The sequence below is a fragment of the Cyrtonyx montezumae genome, unplaced genomic scaffold (genome assembly GCF_038088225.1).
Source record: "Cyrtonyx montezumae isolate F1298 unplaced genomic scaffold, pur_monq_1.0 scaffold_5, whole genome shotgun sequence".
NCBI classification, from domain to species: domain Eukaryota; kingdom Metazoa; phylum Chordata; class Aves; order Galliformes; family Odontophoridae; genus Cyrtonyx; species Cyrtonyx montezumae.
This window is the reverse complement of record NW_027072056.1, coordinates 15,600,847-15,622,389: the sequence shown is the minus strand read 5'-3', so window position 1 is coordinate 15,622,389 and position 21,543 is coordinate 15,600,847. Positions and strand designations below refer to the sequence as shown.

At 39.9% G+C, this 21,543-nt stretch overlaps 1 protein-coding gene across 1 annotated transcript in view; it reads right to left on the bottom strand.

Annotated features, from left to right (window-relative positions):
- The window catches only part of MCF2L2 (MCF.2 cell line derived transforming sequence-like 2), a 107,126-nt gene that overhangs the window by 7,842 nt on the left and 77,741 nt on the right, over positions 1–21,543 (bottom strand). Inside the window, exons 21-29 of the mRNA XM_065748403.1 lie at positions 19,205–19,330; positions 16,698–16,919; positions 16,318–16,410; positions 15,827–15,905; positions 13,235–13,307; positions 10,100–10,209; positions 5,897–5,992; positions 2,942–3,031; positions 819–890 (exon numbers count right to left, since the gene is read on the bottom strand). Of these exons, the coding sequence (XP_065604475.1) occupies positions 819–890; positions 2,942–3,031; positions 5,897–5,992; positions 10,100–10,209; positions 13,235–13,307; positions 15,827–15,905; positions 16,318–16,410; positions 16,698–16,919; positions 19,205–19,330 (961 nt within the window). The remainder of the gene's footprint in view (positions 1–818; positions 891–2,941; positions 3,032–5,896; positions 5,993–10,099; positions 10,210–13,234; positions 13,308–15,826; positions 15,906–16,317; positions 16,411–16,697; positions 16,920–19,204; positions 19,331–21,543) is intronic.

Genomic DNA, 21,543 nt, shown 5'->3' with positions numbered 1-21,543 from the left:
GATGTGTTACCAATCCCGTAACTGACCTGGGACTTGTCAGGGTTTTGTGCAGAGCAACACAATCGTAACAGTTCCTCAGCTTACGTCTCTCTTCTCCCTCTTTTGCAACAGGGGTACCTGACTGCTTGTGCCTCACATGGCAACGCGCTCTGGCAAATCCCTGTGTAAAGGGAAGTGCTGGCAATGGAAGCTGGTGATCTTTCAGTGGTTGTGAAATCACTCCCCAGTTCAACTTTTTGGTATTGCTTATGAAACAGTAATTGATGAACCTGCTGCAACAAAATAGGTAGAAATTCTGATTGACTGAAGTGAAACACTGCACCTTAATGGTTACCAATGCAGTCTAGCCTCTTTTGTGATGTGATTCATGTGATTCATGCATGTGGCTCCTGCTCCTCTTATTAGGTGTAGATCCTAACAAGGGAAGAGGAATGCAAGTGGCCAGACTGCAGGTGAAGGTGAAAAGTAACACCTTGGCTTCCTACTGCTGCCTGAGCTCTCCTCCCCTTCCAGGAGGTGAGGTAGAAGCCAGGCAGAAAATCCAGATCCTGATCATGATCTATTTACCAAAACAGACAGAGAATCAGGGTTTTAATTTAAGTCCAACCCTAGGTGAAAGTTGATAAACATAGCTTTAGTTCAGGGGACAAGAAAAGAGGTGACAAATTTTGTTTATCACAAACAGATGAACTGACTTGAAACCCCTATTGCCTGCATGGACTCCAGTGTCACCCGCTGGCAGAGATGAGATGTGAATTCAGTGAATGATATAAAAAAACTGCTGAACACGTTGTCATGCAGAGTGGAAATACTCATACCTTCAAACCCCAGAGGAGTTGGGTCACTCTTTATTTCATGTCTCTTGACTTTAACTGCAGGAACAAGGGGACCTGTGTGAAGTTTGCAGAGTCACAAGGCTGTAAATACTGTCAAAATAGAAACCTGCTTTCCCATTACCTGGAACCATGACCTGCCTTACACTTTCCATTTCACCCAGAAAAATGACCATCCCCTAAGTTCTAAGACAAATACTTCTGTGATGTGAATAGGAAACAGACCTATTTCTGAAAAGCCATAGTAAATGTATCTGCTCCCAAACAGTATTCACAGATGGTTTCTCTCCCACATGTCCAGGAGATGGCACTAATGCAAGCAGATTCACAGCCTGAGCTCCCTACACACGAGGATGGCAGGGAAGAGCTGACAAAAGCCAGCGCTTCAGTTCCTCAGCACAGAAGGGCATCCTTCACAGCTCTACATGCAGTGCTTCTCCTGTGTCCTGACTGCATATGCAGAGGACTCGTGATGTGTCAGAGCTGAGCCATTACGGTGAGGATCAGCACACAGCGGTATGCAGTAGCCTTGAATGAGCCGATCTAAATGCCAGACCTGCATTTGGCTAATGCTTAGACAAGACTCAGGCTTCAGTTCTTTCAACGCCTAAAATATTTACTTAAGGCAGATACTGTAAATAAATAACTTAATTGGAGAGCACTGATTTTGTTTTCTAGCTTCTGAAATCAGTATAAAAGTACTTTTCTCAGCATTCCAAGAAAATTCCAGCAGTCTCAGTCTATTGGCAGACAGAATCATACAAGATTGAATTTCATTGTAATTTGCACATAACACTCTTCAATAAACCACACTGCAGAACAACCCTAGTTTGCCCATTCTCTTATGTATGTGCTTCTTTCTGTTTGACAGCTTAGGAGATAATTCTGTATGCTATCAGTCCTCCCAGAACACAGTAACAGATCATACATTTCTGAAGCTGTTGCCAAAGACTGAAAGCTATAAGAACCTCTTCGCCTGTGCTATGCCCATAATTTCCATGTGGAAATGCTGAAGTATTATCACCTAAAGAGGTTGGCAAAGAAATGTTTGTAGGCAGAGGTGATATTACATCCTTCCTCTGTTTATACACCCCATCATGGTACTCTGAAAGTAGAGCATTTCAGATCCCTGTCACTTCATTCTACAGTCAAGGATATGGTTCATACATATGCTACTGTGCCACCTTCCTCCTGACAAATAAATAGTGAAGACTTTTACAGGAATAAGTTCAGCCTTTTTTCCTTCTATTTTGTCTTGTGAACTGCTCTGAAAATCTTACACTTGCAAATCGATTCCTTCATTTCATTCTAGACACTGCTGAACCACAACATAACCAGAATTTGACCATACATTCTGTTTTCAAAAGCAATTCTGACACGTAGACATAAGTGCTTAAAACCCTGCTAATTTTCAGCACAACCAGCTTGCCCAGATGTACGGGTTGCTCCTGGGATTAAATATAGGCACTAGTACAATAACTTGAAGTAAATTTTGTAAAAGTGCTTTTTCTGAGTAGAATTACAGCTCAGAAATAAAATTTTCTTCAGCTCCCACAGGAACTGTGTGGAGGTCAGTACACTCTGGGCACGTAGCTCGCCCATGCACTTCTGAAAATTCCCTTGCAAACATTATTTCTAATGATAACTGCAATTATGCTAAATATGTTTCAAACTGTTACTGATTGCTACTCATTTTTTTGTCTTAATTTCAAGCTTTCTTATTGATGTCTCCTACTCAAAAAGGAGATCCTGTCTTTCTTGAAAGTAATAACCCTAAGCAGTTTTAAGGAAATGGATAAATTTATGTTGAATTTCAGTTAACCCAAATCCAGGGAGAAGTTGAAAAACAAACCCTACAACAGCCAAAAATTAATTCAGTTTCCATGGAAACCAGCATCATTTTTTTGAAGCTGAAAAACCTTGATACGCATCCAACTACGATGGCCTGCATTCCTGCAGGTATTATGCATGTTCTAATTCTTCTGCTGGAACCTCATGCATTTATAAAAACTGAGCTTGATGAAATTGCTCTGAGAACAGCATTTGGCAGTACATTTATCAGTCAGCAGGAAGGGAGAAGGGTAGCTAAGCAAGCAGCATGACAGTACCTTTGGTCACAGCAGATGCATTAACTGTGGTGCTGATGGAGGAAGCTAGGGAAAAGCGACGGGCAACTTCTCTTTCCTTAGATTCTGGATCTGGGAGAATAGACAGATGCAATGCAGGGCAGGATTAGAGGTTAATAAGCATTGAGGGTAAAAGATGTCCAAAGCAAAGCAGCAGCTGGGAAAAGGTCAATAAAAGGTAGCTTGCTCCCTAAAACAGACAGGAAAGATGCTCTCTACAAAGTGAAATCCATAGAAAATACTTTACAGGAATATATTTTCAAAGCAATTCCAATTGCACCAATCTTAATACTGTAGAAGGGAGACCTATGCCAACTCATATTTTAGCAACAAGCTAGTCTAAGTATAGCTACAAAACACAGAGACATGAGCATGATGGTTTGAATGGTGTGTGTCTGCAGATGAGGCTGGGATTATTTAGAGACACTGAACTGATTGTGCTGTGATGACAGAGCTGAAATACACTGAAAAACAAACAAATGGTTTAGAGATCACATTCTGGAGCACAGGCCTCATGAGGGGAGGCTGAGAGAGCTGAGATTGTTCAATTTGGAGAAGAAGAGGCTCAAGGGATATTTATTGCTCTCTATAACTACCTGAAGGAGGTTGCAGTGGGCTGGGGGTCAGCCTCTTCATGTAACTTCTTCCTTCATGTAACTTGCAGTAGGAATAGAGGGAATGGCTTCAAGTTGTGCCAGGGGAGATTCAGGCTGGGCATTAGGAAATACTAGGAGTGGTCAGGCACTGGGATGGGCTGCCCAGGGAGCTGGTGAAGTCACCGACCCTGGAGGTGTTGAAGAAATGTTTAAGCATTCTGTTGAGGGACATAGTTTGGAGAGAACTATTGGTGATGGGTGGATGCTTGGACTGGACGATCTTGTAGGTCTTTTCCAACCTTGGTGATTCTATGATTCCTAATTTCTGGAAGTTAAAAGTGTGAATGGTCATTCCTTTCTAGAGCAAATCAGCACGGAAAAATGAATGCACCAGTGTTTGTTTGTTTGTATACTCCAATTCAAATCATGTCTTTTCCCAAATTCCATTTAAGAATGAAGACACAACTTTCTAAGATTTCACTGTGACATGTGTGTAACATTTATGACAAAATACTTAGTAAACAGATCAAAGGTGTAAAGGACTAACTGCTAGCCTCAGAGTTCACACAGTATTTCAAGATGCAATGAAGTCATTAAGGAGGTTGCAAGTACACATCTACAAGCCTGGGAGAAAAAGTTGCATGCTTAGAAAAGTTTCAGGATTAACATTTTAGCCTTTCCTACTTGCCATATGCTGTGTTCCTCAAGTGACTATTCTCATTGAGACAGGAGTAAAGCTATTCATATAGTTGACATCTTGGTTTCAGCAAGATATTTGAATGCTTAACTATACCAGGACACAACTTCAGCTGTAAATGGCATTAGAAGTGGTTTTAAATACTCTGCTGAAGCTTTTTAGTTTTGTCAAAAATTATTTCCCATTTTTCATCTTTAGATTTGCTTGTTTTAGTACTCAGTCACACAACTGTTGTTCCCAAACATTTCCTGTAGCTCTGCCTAACAAATAACACACTGCTACCTTCTCACATCTCTGCTGTAACAGCCAGGCAGTAGAACACTAACATAGTTTTGTGTTATCGTTGGCTACATGAATGACCACAGTCTGTGAATTAACCAGGCTATCTTCTGTTCTATAGGCCAGGAGCAGATTAGTAACTGAACAGCACAACAGATTGAAATCAGGAAACACTGGACACTGTGTAGTAAAACTAGGATGCTCAAGTAACCAGATCCAACAACCCCCTTTGAGCCAAAAGTGCCTATTGCTTGGGGTTATATAGTCTTCTAAAGTATACCTTGCTCTCTGGAACATGGCATGACTGAACGAAACACAAGACATCTCATATGACAAGACAACTTCAGCTAAAATGGAGAAAGAGACCTAAACCCAAACTGCAGCACTATTGTGCAATCATCAGATTTCAGTTTTGTCATTGATTTCCCCAGGACGCAGGTCCTGAAAACCACCCACTTCTTTGTTTTCAGAAAATTATTCTCATCTACTTTATAACATTATACTATGATACTTCTCTATGTTTATTCTTTCATCTTTTTATTCTTTCATCTCACTTTTTTCTCCTTTGCTGCTCACTTTCTCCATCACTGCATACTAGGCCTTTGTCTCACATAAGAAATAACATTTATCAGAGACAACATAAAAGCAAACTCATATCAATTAAAAGAGTAATTACACTATATTTTCAAATAGTGATTGTGAATATAGTCATTCAGTTTCATTTCTATTCATATTTCTGTATTTCCTCTAAAATCTCTTAGTACAGTCATCATAGGAAGATGCATTGCTCTGCTCATGGATACTAAGTGTCTTCTAAATGTTTATGCATGAAGATGCACTACACACCATTTTACAGCATCATATAATGCAATTATATGAATGAATATAATGAAAAGGCAATAAACTCCAGATCTGCTGAATCCCAGTACCCCAGTCTAACCACTAGGCCATGGCTAAGCAACATATGATAAACCAAAGAGATCCAACCAATGAACATTTTAACACATGGAAGTTTAGTGCACTGCAACACAGAGATGATCTTCTGCCCTTCAAACTAGTAAACTTCTGAAAGAAGTCAGGCTGGTATCCATTGAGGAAAATGATAAATAAACGTTATTTGCACTATGCACAATGAAAAAGATCTAACCACTCAACTCCAAGGTTGCCTTGCCCACACTGCCTTAGGAGCTTTTTCCAGTAATGGGATATTTGAGAAGGAGAGCCGTGTGCGAGTATCAGACACGTGCATTTCTGTGGGATGTGGCAGCATTTTAGGAAACAGTGATGGATGACACTATGGGATGGAGAAAACATTGTGCAGGAGACAGATGGCCAGAGACCAAATGCTGCATGTGGTGATTTTACCTTTGGGTGGAGCTCTGCGGTTGGAAAGACCTTGCAATGTGAATCGCTTTCTAGCAAGCGCTGTGCGCTCAAGGTTAAGGCTGGTGGAAGCATCAACTAGGAGAGAGAGGGAGAGGGAAGAGAAATAAGGAAGGAAGGGTCAGCCATTCAGCTTATGGGAAAGGAAAGGTTAGCACTGGATGACAACTAAAAATAGAGAATTGGTTTTTGATTCAGTTCAAGCCTGAGCAAGAGCTAATCAATTAGAAAGGTGGCATGAGGTTAATGATCAAATCAGCTGAGCTAACAGAGCCACTGGGCTGAGTTTGGCTCACTGAATTTCAATGGAGAAAAGCAAACAAGCAAAAACAACAACAAAAAAAAACAAACAAGAAAAATGAGTGAAGGGATGTAGCTCTCATCAAAGGAAAATGCAGTTTAGTAGCAAGCTCGCTGAAAAGGATCTAGTGCTTTTTACTATGAAAACACATCACTGTGGTTGGAACAGCAAGGCTGCAGGGAGAAATAAGAGAAGGAGCCTTGCAGTGCAGGATATACACAGACAGCAAGCATTGTGAGCAGTAACACTTCTGCTGTCCAGTACCAGCTCAGCAGTCTGCCATGATCAGCCCTGTGGCTGGTGTGCTCTCAGCCTTACCTGCTGAAGCCTTTCTAACGGCCTCCAAACTGGCAACTAGTAATGTGCTCCATCTGGGACTTGCTGGGATGTAAGGATGGCCATGGCATCAAAGCATACATGTCGGGCTCCTATGTGGATAAGCCCAACATGCCACCTGACAATTGCATTTACAAAGGTAAGTCATAGATTGATCAAAGTCCTAATCCTCTGGATTTCAAAGATACACAGTTAATTGCAGTGCAGGAAAGAGGTGGACCTAGATCCAATCCCCTGACCCATGCACTCATGCCACTCATGTCTGTGTTTTTCCTTGTGTGGACAGGTAACACAAAGAAAGATTATGGCAAATGAGCAGGAAAAAAGCCATGTGTTAGCTGCCTGGTTCCCTGCCTTCCAATTTAACCTTCTCCATTTTATTTCATACACTATGAAGTAAAAATCATTATAGGCACAAACGAAGACCAGAAATACAAAGGGAACATGGAGAGACAGTGAATCCAGACTGACAGACAAGCATCAGACACACAAGCTGAGTTTCCAAAGGAAAGTACATCCCATCACTTCCTGACTTGCAGCCAAGATAATCCAGGATCCAAGGTGCCTGTATTTATAGGTGGGTGTGAGATGAACAGGTTTTAACAGCACAGAAATACTAAATCAGCGTGGTCAGCTCCTTCCATCCTGGGGCCTGATGCTAGTGTTGGGCCAGACAGGTAAAGAAATGCTACCTGCACGCTGGTGCACTGGGATGTGTATGGCTTTTTGACCACTTATGCTGGCCTTCGCTCTCTGCTGCAACTGCTCCCACTGCTGGGCAATGCCTGTAAGGATACTGTGGGCCTGAGACAAAGCCCATCCTACAGGCTGAATTTTGGATCACACTGGATTAGCATATAAAGAAACCAGAAACTTGTATGTGAAGTGTATTTCCTTCCCATTTGTGAAGAGCAAGAGAATCCATAGTATTCAATAATAACAGTAGTATCATAAAGAAAGTACAACAGTGAAGGTGTGTGTGTGGAGGGGGGGGGTCTGTATGTAAGTTCTGATTGTTCTTCAGCCATGGAATTGTACCACAGAGGGATCTCTGAGGATTTCAAAAGTCCCCACAGCTGCTCAGTGTGTGCCAGTTGCTACAGACTGGTCTCTAGTGACATGCTGTCTGCACAGGAGTTCTTTCAAACCTTTACCTTCATTCTGCAGATGTACCAAATAATCCCGAAAAACATTTCTAGACATAATAAGGACTGAGTCTAGAGGCACAAGAGGTTGTTCGTGAGTCAGCAACGCACACTTGTGGCAATGAGGGCCAAGAGCATCCAGGGCTGCATGAGGAAGAGACTTATCAGCAGAGTTCTCCCCGCTCAGTACTGGTGAGACCCATTAGTCCTGCGCTGGGCTCCCCAGAACCAGAGAGACATCAGTGTACTTGAGTGAATCCAGTGAGGAGCAATGGATATGAGTAAGGGATTGCAGTTGCTGAACTATGAAGAGAGGGAGAGAAATGGAACTGTTCAGATTGTACAGGAAAGGTTGAGGGGGGTCTCATCGATATATACAAATTCCCAATGAGAGTAAGAAAAGATGGTACCAAATGTTTCTCAGGGGAGCCCAGTGACAGATTGAGAAGCAATCAGCATCAACTGAAAATACAGGAAATTCCAAGCAAAACATGAAAAAAAACAAAACAAAACAAAACACTTTTTTACTGGGAAGAGTAAAGACTGAGACTGTGTGCATTGGGAAACTGTGGATTCTCCATCCTTGAAGACAGGCAGCAACTGACTGAACACAGCCCAGAGAACTTGCTCCATCCGACCTTGCTGTGAGCAGGTTGGTGGCACTAGCCACCATACTCCAGAGACTCCTGTAGGATTTGGCTTCCATATAACTTCAAGTCAGTGAATTTAACAATCAGGTCAGCACAAAAAACTGTTTTATATGTGAGCAACACATAACCACATGCACTTACCCGTAACAATGATAAAGCTGATACACCTTCCCGATAGTTTCCCCCCCACACACACACTCTGTACTACAGAAAGAAATTATTTGGAAATCTTTTTTCACGCTAACTGCAAAGATATTTGGAGTAATACAGTCAGTAGGTGGCACAAAAGAGACAATTTTAGCAGAGTACCAGACTCCATGCTGTGCATGTACTGCAGATGAGGACAACCCCAGAGAGTCACAGCATGATTCCTATGCACCTTCAGAAATAATCCTTACTGTGCCCCCTTACAATGACTGAATTCAGCCTCTGCAGAGCCCCAGCTAGGGGATCTAATGCCTCACAAGGACACCAATTAAAACCACAGATAAAAGTGGGACATAGAAAGCTGGATAGCTCTTCCATTGGCTCTCTGCACAGTGTGTTTTGCAGAGCAGGATGCACACACACCCCAAATCCCACGGAGAGAAGTTAATCACAGCTTAGCCCTGAGGGAGCAGCCACATACCAGAGCGTGAGGTGGCTCTCAGCTGAGCTAGCAGTAGTAACAAAGGAATTACTACCAGAGCCCAGAGGAACTAGTCATGGGAAAGCAGAAGACAGAAGAATGAAAATCAGGAAAGACAGTGACCCCACCTGCCACACTCCACGTGCAAGTCAGACCAGTTAAAAATCACCAACTGTTTTCCTGGACATTTTTAAAAAATAGAGTCTATGAATTTAAAATGAAAGACTGCTTTTCAAGTTTTGATTTTTTTTTTGTTCTTTTTTTTTCCATTTTAAATATTTAACATTTAAAATATGTCTCTTTTTACAGAAACATGCTTTTAATTAATCAATTTCATTTTTTCTTGAGGAATCCATAACTTTTTCCCAATAATGAAAACTTATTATGATGAAACATTTTTAATGAATTGCCCACTTTTTAATCAAAAACTACTTGATATTTTTGTCCATATTAAGAGTTATTCATCTTTTCTTTTAAGACCTTGTGATTTTCTTTCTTTTTCTATTAATAGAAAAATCTTTGTTCTGGCATATAAAATAGTACCTGAAAGAGAAAATGTTCTTGAAATATTTTCTGTTCCTGCTACTGTCGGATGAGATTCACTTTCTTTTTAGTGTCCATTTTAACCTACCCTGTACAGAATTAATGATTGTCTTTATGCCCTTAAATAATGGAGGGACTTTCTGTGACCACATGTGCGTTTGCTTACTATAAACTATCAGGGAACCTATACATAGAGGAGGTAAAAAAAAACCATCTGGGACACAAAGCAAGGACATTTGTTGGCAGAATTCATAGGCAAACTTAAAATTTAATATGGTTAGAAACTAACTTATCCAGGACCAGAATATAGAGGGTTAAATATGCATACTATACCTCCAGAATTCTGTTCTTAAAAAGCAGAACTTACATAAAATGAACTGTAATGCATCAGAACTTGAACCTGAACATTCCTAAACTGGTAATTCTTAGTATTCAAGAAGTTTCTCAGTACAGTCACACAGGTTTGTGGCATTGAACTTGGACAACACAAATTCTAACTATTCTGATAAACATTAGTAATGGGTTTGCAAATATAAAACTATTACCCTTTGGAATCTAAGAGCTCTGTCTCAGAACTCCTACCTCTCTTTTGCCTGGCGCTGGGACTGGAATTCCTGTTCTTATTGTTAGATGCTTCCACGTTTGGTGTCTCGGATTTGTTCTCATATACACTTGATGACTTTCTGCTATACCTTTGGACAAAAGAAATACAAAAATAATTATATTCCTGTTTAATACCTAATGGTGTACTGAGCCATGAGTCAGATACCAGCACTAAGCATTCTTTGTTACCTTCAGATACAGAAGCCTAAGGTTAAAGAGTAAAAGGCATGTTTTAAAACTGGGTGTGCTGTAATAGTCTGCATCTGTGCACACACGTATGGTGGAAGAGCCCCTGCATTCTTCCTCTTTTTGAAAGTGGAACAGATTTGGAAGGAAGAGGTGCAAAACTGGATTACAAAAGAGGATTGGATCTCAGTTCTCCATTCTTTAAGGCATGAGTGTACTTTACTTCAGGAAAGAAATGAGTGCTGGATAGTCACACACAGATCATAGCACGTGTAGACAAGCGTATGGATTCTGCTGGCACCAGGCTCCCCAGTTTCTGTTCCTTCTCCTCTTTGAAAACATTAATCAAAGTGGAACATATACATCTGAATCACAGACCACAGGATCCATCTTGTCAGATCTGCACAGGTACAGACATTGCCATTTGTAATGGGAATGATCCCACTGCCCCAGGTTCGTACAGCATTCAAGCTGCTAAGTTTTTGTGTGATTAGTGCTATCCTCATTCTGCCTGGCAGTTTACTTTGGCTGTTTGACTGTTATCTTTGGCACATTGATTTTTCTACCTATTTCATTATATCTGCACACTTGAAATACTCTTCCCAAATGCTCATTATTAACTTGTATCAGCAATTCTATTGCTGTTTACAATTAACATATGAACTTTCATGCTTAACATGCATGTCTTGCTGTAAGGGGAAGCCCAAGTTATCACTAAAATCTTAAAAACACTCAGATTGTTGGAGATCTATGAATACTTTTAATAAACACGAGGCAGCGTGGGACTGCTTTGTATTTGAATCCCTGACCTGTGTCTGATGGAACGTTAACAGAGGTCTCTGTTACCTCCTGCACTAAATCTAAATGTGATTTTACAGCCTGATGTTGGGTACAAAATGGGGCTCAAAATAAATACAGGAACAAATCCAAAGCACACTCACATTTCCCATTCTTTTTTCTCTGCCCCTTCCCAGCTAGGCTGAGATAACTGTGAAGCATGCAGCTGACAGAGTGAAAGATTTACAGCTGTGAGAAAGACTCCAAGAAATCTGAAACAGCATGTGCAGTAAAAATCCAAGTATCTGTGTATATCTTCGTGCTCAGTTGGTTTTACACAGATGTATGACTGAATCAATCATTTCCAAAAAAGCAGACAGTTAGAAAAATAGTCTCTTTCAGCTGTATATGTTTAAATAGATTAGAAAACAATGCAAAGGGATAATTTCATTATCAGTGAAATGCAGCAACCACCCTTTCAGAGAGATATCAGCAGCAATAGATATCACAGGACATCATTTTAGGATTAAACAATGAAACTTTTGGGAAGAATCTACAGAGAGTATTTAAATAGAATGAACAGGATTTAGGGACATTCAACAACCACCTGTACTAAATGCATCAACTGTGAGTGGGTTTTTTTTTTGCAGAGATCTCAGCTGCAATCCTTAGGTCATGGAATTGGAGCCCTAAGAGCTGTGATGGCATGTGAACGAATAAAGGGAACTGTGAATGGATATGGCTTGGGGAGATGGAGGTTTTCTGCAGATTTCCTCAGAGTAATAGTACAGGTTGGGCAATTCCCAATAAGCAATAATCCTTTTACAGAAGGGCAACCAAGGAGAGGGCGTTGCAACAGTTAGATAAATCTCAGTAATTAAATTCCAACTGTTGGCAGGACACTGATTATGCTGGCTGCTCTTTGGCAAATAATGTCTATTCCTGGCCTAATAGAAGCATCTTTCACAACTGGGGCTGCTTAGTCATGTCAGTCATAAACAGACTGTGCACTTGTCACAAAGTCTAACTTCCTCCTCTCACTCCATGCTGCCGCCCAGCATCCCAAACCTGTCTGCAGGCAGGGCTCCACACTGAATTCTGGATCCACTATTTCTCATCGGTCACTGCAGAGGTGTCTCATGCTGCAGTTCCTCTGTCCTTGCTCCTCTTTCAGACACTTTACAGAGGATCAAGGTGGCCTCAGTTTACAAGAGCCACTAAGAGTCTGTACTTTGTTCCATTCATGAAAGCTCAGTGTCTTGTTCTGTCATGAAGACATACCATATTTTCTTGCCCCCTATAATAACTCAGCATTTGGAGTGGAGGCATCTAAGCTCTCTTCTCTGTGGTAGTCAGTAGAGCATGGACAAGCAGTAAATTTTCCCTCTGATTTAATCCTTCCTAGGATAAATATATATTCTTTCTTCCTGGAGTTGATTGATTTCCTGCTATCATACTTTGCCTGTAACTTCTACTTCGAAAATTCTCACTAAAAGAACTTTGTGAGAAGAATTGATTTGAAATATTTTTATGAGTGCAGTTCATCTTTTATTTGAACAATCATCTCCTTCCACCTCCTAGGTAGTTTTGCTGAAAGATTTTTACCTTAAACCTCTTCACCTTAGTCTTTAAACCTGAAATATAACCAGCTCAAGAGAAATGCAGGATTAGCAGCACTACGTGTGTGTAATTTTTCTTGCATTGAGTTGCCACAGCTCTCAAAGGCTGGCTGTGTTTACCTGGGATATGTTGGTTTAGTTAGTCCTGCTAAAGCACTCATAAATAAACTTTTACAATGGTATAACATGCCAACTCACTTAGTAAACTTGCCCAGCAATCAGGGCATTACAAAGATGTGCTGACAGCTCCATTTAACGTCCTGGAAATGTTCCAATATCTAGACTTCAAGTTAATTAGTAGCATATGGTTCTTTTGAAAATTCAAATGATGATCTTTTAAATGAATTCTACATTGTGATTTTGAGTTTCCTCATGAGCAAAAGTTTTATCTGCATTTACATGGCTTTAAATAATACAGTTTAATAAGTTCATGCCCCAGAAGCTAGACAAAGAACACTAAGAATTCATGAACTGAAGATGCAAAAGGCAAATCAAAGACATGGCCCTGATATGCCATGATAGCTGTTGTTACCTGGTTATACTGGAGGAATTCATCGGTGCATGGTACACACTCTCAGTGATTCTTTGGTGTAGTTGACTTGCTTCTGTTATAGAAAAAGTAAAAAGAAATTGATCCAAATTGTGTAAGTTGCTTCCTTGCTCATGTAAAATAAGGGAACGAAAACAAGGGAGAGGAGGGGGAGAGGAGGCAGATGTCGATAAGCTGTTTTACACGGCTAGGAAAGTCAGACACTGAGAAGAGATGAGATAATGGAAAGAACTGCCCTCAAACTCTCAGGTTGCTGAGATCCTGGGGTTACTTCACTCTGGAAGAAGAAAACATTCTGTCAATGAGATTAAAATGGAGAAAGGGGAAGGGGTGGCACTGAAAGATAAATCTTTTCCATATCTTTTGTAAGTGGGAATGCTGGGAGAAAGGAGCACTCTGATCAGGGAGTCAGAAGTAGCTATATTCCTGGTTTTGGAAACACATTCACAGCCTTGCAGCCCCTTGAGCAGCATCCTTAATTCCCTTGCTTGCAGAAGAGACAATTATACTTATGGGGATCTAAGCAGCAAGGTGTTGCCCAAAGCCTTGCTAGCATTCTACCTCACTGCAGAACTCCGTAGAGGACACATGCACTAAATGTCTGGACACTAATTTCTCATATGTTGAACTGTTTATCACATACCTTTGTCTACCTCCTTTGACCTTTGCTCACTTAAACATCTCAGATGGTTCCTTCCAACATTCCAACCCCCTGCGCAACTCTTAACAACAGCTATTAAAAACTGCCCAGCCAAACAAATGTTTCCTTCTTCATTGTTGCCACAGAGCACAGTTGGAAAAATATCCAGACTTGGATTAAGCAAGGAATTACAGCCTCTTCTTTCATAAGTCATTCGAAATAGAAACGATTATATAATAGCACTGGAAAAAGCATTTTCTTCCTGCTCTCGGTATCGGACTAAGGGCTTCCGTCATGTGATCATTTCAGAAAAGGCAATGGGAAGAGTTGCATTAGTATATAAAGGACAATTTCTGCCCTGTGATTGCTGTTCTCTTGGATTCACAATGAAGGAAATTTTCACTTTATTTGAAGTAAACTGGGAGGTTCCAAAGACCAGACTGGATGTAGTCCTGGGCCACATGGTTTGACAAATACTTGACTGCTTTGAGAAGGATATTGGTCTGTGATCTGACATACTTTCAAACTTGAATTATTTTAAGATTCTATGATCTTAAGACAAAACAGTCTAGAATATCAAAATATTTTCTCCATAAAGTATTTTTCTGTTCTACAGAAGCCCGAGTCAAGTCACCTTTTACTTCAGAAGTAAATATGAGAAATAACAGTAGACATCAAGAGATCAAGTCCTGAATCATGGCTGATAAGAATCTCGAGTTCTTTCCTCAGCAGTTCAGCTGAACTGACTGCAGTGAAATTCAGAATGAAAAAGAGAAAGGATGACTACAAGAATAGAAACAAAAGATCTGAGTACTAAGCATTTATTTATATGTACATATATTGTTACAGCTTCAGTGACGTTGCTGAAGCTCAAGTGCACAGTTGTTTCCTTCCACTTAAAGAACTCGTCTTTGTGAAGCAGACAATTAAGATAAAGGTGACCTCTAAAGTTAAAGCACAGGTTTCCACTCAGGACAAAGTTGGCTTAGGAATCTTAAGGATGTGGGAGGAGAGGCTTTGCTGGCATTGCTTTAAAGACTGTGTATGACAGAAGCAGAAAATGACAGGTCAAAACAAGAAACAATGCCAGGGTACAAGAAAAGTCTGTAATGAACACAGCCCTGCTTTTTTGCCTTAAGAGGACATTTAAAATGGCTTTTATATGACATTTTTATTTAGTACATTATTGTCCATAAAAAGAATAGTATCTCAGGTAGCTTTCATCACTATGTTCTCTCACTGTCAGGGATAACCAAACTGAATTTTGGCTGTCTTAGACTCAATAGAAAGTCTGTCATTATTTTAGGTACTTACAAGGCCTCAACCATTCATGTGTTGAGCATGTCACCAAACAGCTTCACAGTGACATCTCAGTGAGAGAGGGAAATGTCATTAATCACATTTAGAGGAAGGTCACAATGATGAGAAGATGGGAGAGGTGACTGATGATCACATTTACAAATGTCAAAACATAAGGAATGTGACCAGATTCAAAACTGCCTGCCCACCAAAACGAACAAGCAAACAAACAAACAAAAAAAACCCAATAAACCCAAACCCACAAAATACAATAAAGTATGAGACAGAGAACACTCATCTGTGTGGAAGGAGAACTTTTGTGTCAGTTTTGTAAGAAGGCAAAGAGTAAAGACTGGGCCTCCATCTGCTCATGTGCTGATGGAAATGGATACCTCTAGCATTATGCTTGAGAGGGAGAACAGAGGGAAATCACGTTCCTCAGACTAATTGTGAATGGGATAATTATGCTTGCACAAGGGTTTAAATCCCAGCAATCCAACTCATCCTAGCATAGAAGCTCAGTTCTTGCTGATTTCACTGCTAGTACTGAACAACATCAGAACACATCCCAGTTCTGTGTTGTCATACACAGATACAGAAAGAAAACAACATTATCAGATCACCCGGTGTCCTACCTCTACATGCTTCCAGTTGTCCTGTTAGAACTTTGCGTATCTCAGAAATCCAGGTGTTTTTCAGCTCAACAGAAGATGCCTGAGAACATAAGAATAAAAGGCAAAGCAGATCAAAGCATGCTACCAACCTCTTGGACATCCTAACATATATTTGCTCCCAGTCTCACATAAGAATGAAACTCGATTTTTAGAACAAAAGAAAGGTAAATGTTACCATGAATCTAAGGTCTGGTCCTTCCCTTTCTGTCCAATCTTCCAAGCAATTTTCCATTACTTTGCTTTCTTTTCTGCCCAAAATCATATGATATATTGCTATATACAATATATACCATGATATATTGATGATTTTAGTCCCAACACAACAATGAAGATTTCAATCACTATTGTTTCACATCTGTACAGGACAGTGAAATTCATGAAACTGAAAATTGTGTTAAAAATAATTCAACTGAAAGGAAGTATAGTCCCCAGAAATAAAGGACTGTTGTTACCTGAATGATATAGACTTCTTCTCTGCCATTATACCAGATCTCAAACTTCTTGTTATCTCCTTTTACATTCTCGGTAATGCCCACTGTGCTCATCTGTTTCAAAATAGAAAATTAGAAGCTGGACTCGGGAAAATGTAAATAATCTTTAAATTGAGCCCTCTCAAGAAGCATTTTTAAAAGGCTGGATTGAGTTGTAAAACTCAAGGTTCACATCTGAGTTGCAGGACATATGATTGGGTCTGTCTCCAAATCAAAACTAAAACCGGAGCTTTCATTTACTCAGTGTTGCAAGATACCTCCAGGCCTCCATGTGGAAAGCTCCTGTATTGTTAGAACAACAGATTTATTTCTTCCCCCTTCCCCATTACTGCATTTATTACCTTTAAAGAATTTTTAAAGCTGTATGAAGCTGTCTTCTCATGACCATCTGTGTTCTCCTCTCGTTTCTTGCAAAAAAGCAGCATCTTTGTGTAGAGGAAGAGGTGTCTCTGCATCGGTTTGAATCTTGCCAAATCCTTCACCTTGTTGTGACCTTTCTTGTGGTCAGTCCACACGTTGAAGGAACCTTGCATCAACAGCTTACCAAGCTCATTTACATCACCCTAGCAGACGAAGCAAAGAGAGAACATGCATTATGTCCAAACCAAACTAATCACAGGCACAGGGCCTTCATCTAGGCAGAAGCATATGCCCAGGCATCCCTTCTATTGGAAGGCAGACATGTTACGTCCGCAAGGCCATCCACTCATATATTGCTAAACCTGTGTGGTTTCTTCCTATTACATTCAACACGTTGTTTTCCATGTCTATAATTCCCACTTTGCCTCCCAATTCATAGTTAGTTTCAGTACCATATTTAGATTATATACATTAGCTGTCCCCTCTGATAACTACACAAGCAGCAAGCTTTTCTGACAAGAACTGGGTTTCAACACTCCTGACTCCAAGGCAGTATGAAAAGTTAGTGAAATCCAGGTGTACAAGCAAATGCTTTGGCTCTAAAAGATTCTCTGTTCAGTTTCACCTCTGCTATGATCTTATGTATTCATCCCTGAGCAGGACCTTGAAAGACACTTAGATGTCTGAAGGCACAGACTGGTGCCTAGAGGTATGGAGGTGTGTAATTCTCTCCCATTGCAAAAGAGCATTTTGTCAATAGTTTCTCAGCTCATCACCTGTAAACCATGCAGTGCTGCACAGCCTTGGGCAAAGAGAGCAAATGCACCAGACTGATAAAAGTATCTGAGGGAGACCGAAACTAAACAGGAAACAGACCTTTCTGTGTTAAAGACCTTGCCTGAAGACCACTTAAGGGGAAATACTTCAATGGATATAAATGGCATTTGGCTCAGATGCCACCAACAAAACATTTATAGCTCACTTCAGTGCTAAAGAGCATAGTAATACGTGGGTATGGCACATATCCAGAGCCAAACTGGCTGGCACTGTGAGCTACATTCACTGTGAGCTACATTCACTGTGCTAAAGAGCATAGTAATATGTGGATATGGAGGACGTGGCAACATGCACATAGTAATGTGCTTCAATGCATAATTATGAGCATAATATGAATAATAATAACATGAATTATTAATACAAATAATAATGATGAGTGTATATGAATGGCTAATGTACTGCATAGCCAGTTGACAAACTATTCAGGCCACACTGAAAGTTCTTCAATTCAAAGCCTTTATTCTGTTGTTGGCTTCTTTTTGTGTCTTGGCAAAAAGAAAAAACAAAAATAAAAACATTGAAAAACAAAAAGAAACAAACAAAAACAAAAACAAATAACAGTGTTAAACACAAGCCTGTGTGTACACAGCTCCGTGAAACAGAATTGCCTATGCAATTAGGAGCATTCATCAGCTGCCACAAAACCTGCCTTTCCACTGGCATATCTCTCTGCAAAGTGTTCTTGGCAAGTATTTCTGCCATGTCTGTGTGAGAAAAACTCCACAAAAAGGGGCGTGGCTTTGTGTGCAATGGGAGGTGCTTATTTGGCCATCATAACTGAGCACCAGGGACAGGTGGAATGAGAAGAAATTTTGGGCCTATGATATATAGCTAAGCATGCATTTAAACCCATTCCTAAAATAATGGTGACATAACAGGCACAGTTTTGTCAGCTATCAGATGGAGATGCACTTGAAAAAAAAAACAAAACATTTTCTGGAAGTCACATTCTGCACAGATACTGTTCTTCTGGTGTTCAGGCTATTATTCTGACATAATTCTTTGAACCTTACATTTTTTCCTTTACTTTTTCACCGTGTAGCTATTTTAAAATGTTTCCCATCACATCACCCACAGGCCTCATTTCACCAGATATGATTCTCCTTCATACATTAGTCACTTCCACTTCTCACACAGTGGTTCATGTTCTGTACCAGATCTTGTTAGTCATATGACTTCAGTATATATATATATATTTATGGACATATTTGTACTGTAGCTGTTATTTCACACCTCAGATGAGTCTGCCATTCACTCAAGTTGACTCTATTACCCGCTTTAAAGTGAATCCAAATATTCTTCACTAAGAGCAAAAGATTTGGAAATGTTTGAGTTGCACTGGAGTTGCAGACAGTTCAGCAAATTTCTTCAGTTACATCAGTCATTTTTTCTGCCTCTCACTTACAAATGACTTTTGTCTGTGACATAAGGATTGCATTTGTCTCATTTCCTCCCCACATTCACCACCCACCGCCGTGTGACAGGTGTGTTGGCATGTCTTCTTGATAACCACAACATGCCACTGAAAAGCATCCTTCAAGCATGTGACATAGGCTCCTGCAAAGTGTACCAGCCATGGGCACAGCATGATCTGTGATGATAAAAAACGTTGTATGGGTCAAGAGAAGAGTAAGAGCAATGACAATAATACCTCATATCCTGTGATTGCTATCTGGTGCATGGAGTCATTTGCGGATTTGATGATATCAAGCACTGTGGCCAAGGCCTCTTCCAGTTCAGCAGTACCCTCTGAATTCTTGCTACATTTCAGCATTTCCTGATTAAACAATGATGAGAAACTAGTTGAAAATTTCTTATATCAAAAGCCACCATAACACAGTCCTCTCTGAGATTTGTGCTGCAAATGAAGTGGCAGAAATATAGGATAAAATAAAAACAGGACATATACCAGGATTGTCATTGAGGATGAACACTTTGAACTTCTTCACATGTTCAAGTTTTAAGGGTTTATTTAAGAAGAGATAGAACCATTATTACACATTTATAATAATCTTTCGTATATCATGAACTACTTCCTTTTTTTTTTACTCCATACCTGCCAGAAAAGAAACTCAATTTTAGTATAATGATTTCTGGTGTTACAGAATTCCCCATTTTCCTGGGAAACGTGTTCCAATTTGTATCTCCACTGCTGAAAATATCAATTAGTTTATAGTCTGAACCTGTAAGGCTTGAGGTTCCAGTCAAGAGGTCTTAGTAAGCTCTTACTTGATAGATAAAGAAATTCTGCATGGAAGAAAGTCAGTTCATAGTTTAGACTATGATCAGACTATCTCACAAATCTTTCTTCTCTGCACTAAATGAAGATTTTTTGACCTATAAAACAGTTTTTCAGATGTTATTTTTTGGGACAAAGTAAGACAAAGTACTACAAATCCTGCCCATTTCTTATTCTCTACTTCTCCACTACACATTACATATCTGCATTTGCAAATGTGAAAACCTTTTTTAAGGGACAGACGTTTTGAAGAACAATGATGGTACCTAGCAAAAAAATCATTAAACATTAAATTCTGTTTGAAATAAGGGAAGTCATTCCATCTTCCCACCTCTGCATTAAAAGCAAGACACAAAATACTTGACAAGAATAGAAGCATGTCCCCAGAGCACAGAAACTAGCAAATCAAACCTTTTAAGGGATCAATTTCTGTGATTACTTCACACAGAGATCCTACTTAGAGCCCCAAATATTTAAGGCCGACGACTTACTTAGCCCAGTAGACCTCCTTACAAGGTTGTCTTTTCTTATTTCTATATGTGTTTTTTGCTTGAAAAGTTCTAGTCATAGCTCAGGACCTAATTATTTTCCTGGAACCAACAGTTACAGCCTATGCAAATTATGAAAGATATAAAAATCTTCTGTTTTTAAATGATATAAGCTGCCTTGCCTCTTGCACTTCTGCATACACAGGAACCTTGAATCTGTCAGATGCAAAGATATGGGCTGCTATGTTGTTGGGTTTTTTTGTTTGTTTGTTTTGTTTTGTTTTTGTTTTTTTACTTTATTTTGTAGAATGCAGTTATTGCTAATGAGTATCCACCTGAGATCAGAATCAGACTCTATCCTTGCTAAAAGCATCTAGGGGAAAAATGTTTAATAGATACAAATCTGTGTATGGTTCATGAGTAGATGTGAATCTCAAAGCAGCTGGAAGATCCCAAATGGCAGGATTCTGCCCTCAAACACTGGGGTAACCAGGACTTAGAGGCTAAAAGCAGGATGCATTCTGACGTTACCTGCTGCACAGTTGCAAGGACCAGTATGGATCCTTGCTCTCTGTACAGTGGGACTAGTGCATTTTAATATTAGCTCTACTGGTTTGCAGCCCTCTGTTTTTATAACTGTGACCCGGTATTTAAAACTACTCTGATCATTAAGCATCAAGGCACACTGCTATGGCACTTCCTTGTGACCAATTTTTCAGACTCCTATTTTCCTATACCTGTAAAGGCTCCTGCTAGCAGAGATCTAGTGCACCATCTTCACAGATCTCATAATCCCTGACAAAATAAATGTCCTTGCCAATGTGTTGCTAAGTACAAAACTGGTCTGACCAGCCTCAACGCCAATGGCTGTAACCTGTTTTGCTTGAGAATTTTGCTCCTTGATCTTGTTATATTTGCAGATATTTTTCAAATTAAAAATATACTCTGTTTTTTTTTTTTTCTTGCTCTTCTGAACACCTTGACATTTTCCTCTTTCTCCCAGAATAGTTTAAAGAAATTGAACCAAATTTATTCCTGGATTAAGTTAATACAATTGTACTGGATTCAGTGAAGTTGTACCCTTTTTAACAACCTCCTCCTATTTCTGGATTCTATAGTTATCTTGTAAGAGGTCACAAAAGTACTGCAGAAGCCAATGACCAGCCACATAGCTTAGAGTGGCCTAATTTGCCCAGTGCCATGGCAGCCATTAACTAATAAGATTGAAGACTAAAATTTTCATTGCAAATTTGATACTACATT